Consider the following 7,754-nt stretch of genomic DNA (forward strand, 5'->3'; position numbering starts at 1 on the left):
AGGTTCCATGATAGGCATACCTCTCCATGAATTCATCAAATCCCCTGGTAAAGTTATTTAAGCTGTGTTCATTGACACATCTGGCAGGAAATTCCATTAGCTAATGGAATTTCAACTGTCAAAAGGCACTAACCAATAGTAAATATGGAAGACTGAACTTTACATAACACTGAAAAACTATCTTCCATCTTTTACTGTTGGGTTCGTGGTGCCCTTTGATAGCTGGAATTTGCTAATGGAATTAGCTAATGGAGTTCCAGCTATCGAAAAGACACCAACCATTAGTAAAAAATGGAAGATTATTTTTCACGTAATAGTTAACACTTTCAGCAACATTTAACATTTAAATACAAAAGTTTTTGGTTGTCATGGATTACTTGTTCCCCAGTATCATTAATATATACTTATCTGCCTCCATGACAATATTCCATATCCATTGGCTGTTAAATTCGTACTTGCTTGTTTAAAAGTTTTACTACATATAACTTCTGTATGTCATCTTATTGCTAATTAACATCACCAGAAAAATGAAAACAAAACAGAATATGATCCATTAGTCACACATAATTCTTCCTGTTACCCATAAACCTTTTCAAATTTTCAGTTCCTCTCACTGTTTGATTATTGATCATCCATTTACTTCCACATCAACAAAAAAAAGAATATCAAGAGAAAAGTGAACTATTGTCCGTGTTGTCTTCTATGGTGCTGCAAAATGTGAGTAAACAAAAGGAGGAAGACAGCATACAATTATATCCAAGAAAGAAAGTTTAGCTGTGTGGCCCTCCAGAACTTGGTGAACTACCATTCCCATAAGCGCCACCAGAACTGTAAACGATCAAGGAAGATGAAGGTCCTTGTAGAGCAACATCAGGAGGACCACACATTAGCCACTTATTTTTTAAGGTGTCATATTGTAAATAGCTATTGTGTATTTATCAGCCCATATGCACATATATGCCACAAAGACGCTTGAATAGATATATTCTTGAATGGTCGGCCAGTATGGTGCATTGGTTAGGGTCAAATTAGGACCTGCGAGACCAGAGTTCAAACTCCCACTTGGCCATGAAGTTCATTGGCTGACCTTGGGCCAGCCACTGCCTCTCAGACTAGCCTACCTCACAGGGCTATTGGGGGGATTAAATGAAGAGGGGGAGAACCACACTGAGCAACTTGGAGAAAAAGGCAGAATGTAAATGTGGTCAATAATAAATAATTCTTACTTGCCCTAGACTAGGGGAGACCTATCAGATTAGATAGAATTGCAATTTACTAGTTTCTCAACAGCTACTCAGATTACAATCAACTTTACAGCAAAAAAGTATGAAAATGTATATTCAACCACCTTAGAATGTCATCCAAGCCCTTATCTATATCAACAATCCGGCCCTATATATTCACTCTCCCTTAGGGAACCTTTTCAACTTTACATTATTTGCTGCTCTTCATGGCTACCACCCATGGCAAGCCTTTCTCTGCCATCCAAAATAAGAATTCCCTGAAGCATATGCTGCAAGTCACACCAACTCTGAAGTGTTCCCAGTTTCAACTTCCTCTTCAAAACTCACTTCCTCACATGTCCACACTTCACTTCGGCACAACTCTGTGTGCACATTTCTCTTACCAGATTAACATATACAAAGTGCCCTCTGTGTACTTTTCAGGCTTCTGGTACCCATACATTACCCTCCTCGCCAGGCATATATCCCCACTGGTACTGCTGCCAGTTTTTCTCCACCATTTAATCATCGTCCACCCCACCCATAACTTTGACGAGCATGCATCCATTTTCCTTCGGCAATACAGTGCCAAACTACATTTGTCCTCCCTCTGCGTTGCCCCCACTTCTTTCCCAACATCCTCTCCTTGCGCATAGCCACCCCTACCTGCCATTCTCCCTTCCTCTTGGTTCACCAAGCCTAGGCACCGAAATGTAGCTTCCCTCTCCGGCTCCAGTCCCAAGCGCTCACTTGCCGTTAGCCCTGAAGCCTTATGTACGCCATTCCCACGTGCCCCACAACAACCCCCAACTCTGTCCGGCAATGCAAGCCTGCCCCTAAAACCCACCCTTCCTATTCTCCCCCCAACCCCGCCAAGCCATGGGCTTCCCTGCCCTGCCAGCTGGGCCTGGCTCGCTCACATCCACTCTTCCCCTCCGTATCAAATCACGCCCGCCATAAAGGCGCAGATCGTCCCAGGAAACGGGGCGGCATTCATTCACCCCATAACTACTATATTTCCCCCCCCCCTTAGGGCGGGGCCAAAGCCAGGCCAGGCTCTGAGGCGCCCACAACCGCCTGGGCCTCGTTTTTTTTTTTAGGCCGCAGTTCAGGCCACCTCCTGGTCCGGGACGAAAAGGGAGCCGTAACGGACAGAGGCCCCATGACAATGCAAAGCAGCTCCGGCCCGCCCTTCTCCCGCCACCGCCGGCTGCGGCTGCTACCCGAGGCCCGGCTCCGCTGCCGACTTGCGAACTACCGCCACCCCTCCTAGTGCAGCGTCGGCGGCGCCATGATGATCCACCTCTCTCCTTGGCTCCCTTTCCTTCTCCCCATCCCCCGCCCGGTGTCGCCCAGGCCCGGCCAGCAGCAGCAGCGGCCCCGCACTCACTCACCTTCATGTCGGGACATCCTAGTTCAGAGGAGAAGGCGGCGGCAGCGGCCCGGCCCGGCCCAGCCCAGGCCCGTCCCGGGCTCCAGTTCCCTTCCCCCCCCCCACTTCCCTCCCCACCCACCCACCCACCCACCCCCGGTCTTGGCTGTCCGGCACCGGCTCCGCAGCCTGGGCCCGGGCGAGGCTCGAGGCTGGGCCTAGCCTCTCCCAAGTCACCCCCTCCGTGTGCAGGAGGCGGCTCGCTTCGGCGCGGGCGGGCGGAGGGAGGCGAATCGACTCCGGCGGCGACGGCGGCGCTCGTAGTAGTAGTGATGGTGAGGCCTCTCCGGGATGGTGGCGGCGGCGGCTGCAGTTCCTCCCTCCCCGCCTTCCCGGGAGGCAGCAAGCAGGCGGGCGGGCGGGCGGGTGCCGCCGCCGTGACACGGTGACTCTGTAAGCTCGCTCAGGGCCCCGCCAGCTCCTAGCGCCGCCCTCCCGCCCGACGACGACAGCAGCGGCGGCGGCGGCGGGTCTCGTCGGTCTCCCTGGTCTATTCCCCTCCCCACGTCGTCCGTCGTCGTCGTCGTCCTACCACCACGCTCGGCGGTAACAGCGCCGCTGCCTCTTCCTCCTCCTCCTCCTCCTCTAGCCCGGCCTGCCTAGCCTACCTCCCCTTCTCTCTGTCTCTCCTCCCGCCCGCCGAGAGGAAGAGGAAATAACACAGCGGGCCAGAGAGGGAGGAAAGAGCCGGCCGGGCGGCTGAGGGGAGGAGGGTCTCGCCTTCCCCTCACGCACCTCAGACCCGCTCTCGGCTCTCAGTCCTTTTCCCTCACAAAACCGCCTTCTTTTCCCTCACAAAACGCGCTTTCCCCCCTCTGGGCGGCTACAACAACCGTTCGTTTGAAGAATTGGAATCAGAGAATGGTTGGAAGGGGACCCTGAGGGTCATCTAGTTCAACCCCCCTGCAATGCAGGGATGTCAGCTAAATTAGGCATGGCGGGTGGCCATCTAACTTCTGCTTAAAAACCTCCAAGGAAAGAGAGTCTTGCCACCTCTTTTGGGAGTCTGTTCCGCTATTGAACAGCTCTTCCTGTCAGAAAGCTCTTCCTGGTGTTTAGTAGGAATCTCCTTTTTCTGGTAGCTTGAATCCATTGGTTCATGTCCTAGCCTCCAGAGCAGGAAAAGAAAAACATGCACCATCTTCCATGTGACAAGTCCTTGAGATATTTGAAAATTGCTATCATATCTCCTCTCAGTCTCCTCTTATCCAGGCTAAACATACCCAACTCCCTCAACCATTCCTTGGTAAGGCTTGGTTTCCAGACCCTTGATCATCTTGGTCACCCTCATCTGCACAAGGTCCATCTTGTCAATATCCTTCTTAAATTGTGGTGCCCAGAACCAGTGGCGTAGCGTGGGTTGTCAGCACCCGGGGCAAGGCAAGTAATTTGCGCCCCCTAACCTGTGGATTTGCCCTAACCCCAGATATTGCGCCTGGTGCGGCCGGCCCCCCCTGCACCCCCCACGCTACGCCACTGCCCAGAACTGGACTCAGTAATCCAGGTGTGGTCTCACTGAGGCAGAATAGAGCAGTACTATGACTTCCTTTGATCTGGACTCTATACTTCTTGATGATGCAGCCTAAAACAGCATTAGCTTGTTTTGCTGCTGCATCACACTGTGGATTCATGCAAAGCTTGTGATCTACTAAGACCCCTAGATCCTTTTCACATATGTACTACTGGCAATCTAGGTGTCTCTCATCTTATATTTGTGCAGTTGGTTCTTGCTGCCTAAGTGTAGAACCTCTCCAATCTGTTAAGGTCACATTGAATCCCAATTATGTCTTCTGTGACATTGGCTACTCCTCCCTGTTTGCTAATTTCCCCTCTCACACTGTTACTCTTGATCAGTTTTCTGCCCTGGCTGTGGGTACCGGTAATTGTGTGGGTTTTTTAAACCAAAGAGCACCCCTCCCCCCCAAAAAAAAAACATATATTTATGTCTTGAAATCCACTAGAATTTCAAACTCAGAGTCGGAGACATATTTACACTTGTGAATCCTTCTCTTAATCCATTTTCTTGTTTACAGGTAAAAGTAGTGTAGTGGTAAAAGTACAGGTAAAAGTAGTATAGTCACACTGTGGAAGAGTGAAGAAGCTAGAGGGTTGGACTAGGACCTGGGAGACGGGTTCAAACTGGCATGAAGCTCTGTAGATGATCTTGGGACAGTCATAGACTCAACCTAACCTACCTCACAGGTTCGTTATGAGGATAAAATGGGTCAGAGGAGAAGTCTGTATGCCACCGTGCGTTCTTTGGGGGACAGATGGAATATAAATGTAATATTAAATAAAATAAACACTTTTGGTATGGTCTCAAAGTGTCTGTAACAGCATGTGAGATTTTGAGCCTTTATTCCATAGAGGGATCATAGTCAGCAGTTAAATTATTCAAGCATTTGACTTCAACTAACTAATTTATGTAGATTCCAACTTGCTGGCTCACCCTGTTCATCACCCTCATCTTCTTTTGTTCATAATTTTATCAGCCCCTCTAACACTTCATTACTCAATGTTATTCTTTGTCCCTCAATTAATTCTTTAATTTCTTCCTCAAGGGTATCTGTGAAGCCATCCCCACTCCCTTGGCTGGCCATCTGAACAATTCATTCCACTTCATTGTCAATAGTAGGGAATTCCTTAAAATCCTTCACACGTTCTTTCCATAAGTTTCGCCAACATGCATCGACTGATTCAGGCTTGATTGCATCTATAGCCTGCTTAATATATTTGATGCAATTGGTAATGTTAAAGGACTTCCAACACTCAATCGCATTAAGACTGGGATCAGCATCCCTAATGTTATGGACCCATAAGGATGTAAGCCTATGTAAGTTGCCTTGAAACAGCAAATAAAACCTTGGTCATCAGGTTCGATGATGGAGGTGATATTGTGGGGAGAGAGAAAGACAACTTCAACATTACTACAGTGATACAGCAGTTTAAGAACAGTCCTGTTTACGAATGATTCGGTTTACAAACTCTGCAAAACTGGAAGTAGTGTCCCGGTTTGCGAACTTTACCTCGGTCTAAGAACAGAATCCGAACAGTGTAAGGACCCTGGTGGCAGGAGGCCTCATTAGGGAAAGCGTGCCTCAGTTTAATAACGGTTTCGGTTTAAGAACAGACTTCCGGAACGGAATAAGTTCGTAAACCGAGGTACAACTGTATATGCAAAGTGGAATGACCAGGAGCATTGTCTACAAACAGCAGCACTTGGTCAAGTTCTTTCTCCACAAGGAACCACTTAACCTCCAGGACAAAGTAGTTGCGGAACCAACGCAGATCGACATGCCATCTCTCAGTAAGTCCAGCACAGCAAGTTTTTCCTCCAGCGTTGAAACTTATTGCTGGCTCTTCAGCTGCACACCAATACAGATAGGTGGCTTGCGTTTTGGGGCACTGTTGCACTGTTCTTTAATCACTAACCATGCTCAGTGAGGGGACCACACTTACTCTGAGGCTATTAAGGTAATATCAATCCTACATAAACAAAGATTTTATGTAAGATTAATATGTGGGGGGGCGGGGAGGCAACAATGATACAGTACTTGTTTTAATAGCGCACATCAACTGCTGAAAATGAATAGGTAGTTGTTTTTTAAAAAACAAGCTTATATATTGACACATTACCAGAGGCGTATTTAGGCTCCCTTGGGCCCTTGGCAAGGAGATGTTGGCCACCCAACGGGGCAAAGCAGTCCACAGAGTCCTTGGATGGGTGGGCGGGCTCCTAGTCACTCCAAACCAGAGTGAGAGGCACCATTTTTGCAACCCCCTGGGCCTGCGCCTTTGGTAGGGGCCAACCTAACCAATCCCTAGGTATACCTTTGCACACGAGGGCACCCACCACCTTCCATTCCCCCCATCCTACTTGGAGGCTGCTGGTGTCACTGTGCGTCTGTGGCTGCCCATGTCATGAACGTCTTGGGAGGCCCTTCAAGGGCTGAGGCACAAGGCATATTTTGATTTATTTATAAATTATTCAAATAGGCTAAATTTCCATATTTTTAGCGCCATGCTTTGATTCTCATTGTCCCCGATTACCCCAAACTTTTCATCAACCCCACTCATTTTTCTTCACACCTCTGAAGACCTATTGCCCATTTCCCGTATCCTTTCCAATGCCTATCTCTTTTTCTAGTGGGGTAGCTGTGTGTTAATGTCTTGCAATAAAAACCAGAGAAAGACTTATGGTGTCTTAGAGCTAACAAATTTATTATAGCAGTGCATAAACTTTTGTGGACTACTGTATGCATGCACACAAAAGCTCATACCAATAACAAACTTAGTTGGTCTCTAAGGTGCTACTGGAAGGATTTTTTTAATTTTGTTTCGGCCATAATGAATCAATAAGATGCCACAGTACTTGTTGTTGTTCCTTTCCTGCATTTCACTGCCTACTCTTTCCCTCCAGTGATTTTCTACCCAGTTTCCCCTAACCAAATTGTGACACTCTTGTCTCAGGACATTTTTTGATTTGGTCCTCTTGGAAGCAACAAAAAAAGTGGCCATCTTTGCTAGTGGCAGCCTGGCCTGAAAGAAATATAGGAAAGTGGCCAGCCATTTTTATGAAGGGCAGCTTTATGGCTCCGTTGCCATGGCCCTTTGGGAAGACAAAATATATGAGTATTAGAAGCTGAAAGTACTCTCAAATTCCACATGCTGGAGTGAAACATTCTTATGCCCCATGGTTTCATTAACTTAAGTGGCAAGATGCTTCCGTTAGGATGTTTGGAAGGTAGATTGCACAGAAATATCCAGCTCTAGGATATTTTAAAGATTAAATGGAGGGGAAGCCCCATGCACACTCGAGATAGTCCCAGCAAAAGAAAATGTTGGTTTTGCCCCAGAAAGAGAAGAGAATCACGGTTTGCAAACTCATATTGGGTTTGAGGTGGAATAATCCAGAATTGTTCTTGGTTTAGCTTCTGTGATCCTCAGATGAACAGTGGTATATAAATGTAAGAAATAATAATAGCTTCATACAATGAAAATAACTATATTGTCTGTAATGAATAGAAGCACTCTAGGGAAAAGAATACTAATATTTAGCATTTTTATCATTCTTTAGTGTCACGTCATGATGTTTAAGG

General features: G+C 47.3%; 1 protein-coding gene across 2 annotated transcripts in view; it reads right to left on the bottom strand.

Annotated features, from left to right (window-relative positions):
* Positions 1–3,263, bottom strand: part of KCMF1 (potassium channel modulatory factor 1) — a 43,138-nt gene extending 39,875 nt beyond the window's left edge. Inside the window, exon 1 of one of the 2 annotated variants that reach the window (XM_028712983.2) lies at positions 2,618–3,263. In XM_028712983.2, the coding sequence (XP_028568816.1) occupies positions 2,618–2,633 (16 nt within the window). In that variant the 5' untranslated portion in view covers positions 2,634–3,263. Of the gene's footprint in view, positions 1–1,889; positions 1,913–2,617 lie in introns of those variants that run through there. The other variant, XM_028712984.2, reaches the window with a different exon arrangement.
* Between the last annotated feature and the right edge of the window lie 4,491 nt (positions 3,264–7,754).

Source organism: Podarcis muralis, chromosome 17, assembly GCF_964188315.1.
Source record: "Podarcis muralis chromosome 17, rPodMur119.hap1.1, whole genome shotgun sequence".
NCBI classification, from domain to species: Eukaryota; Metazoa; Chordata; class Lepidosauria; order Squamata; family Lacertidae; genus Podarcis; species Podarcis muralis.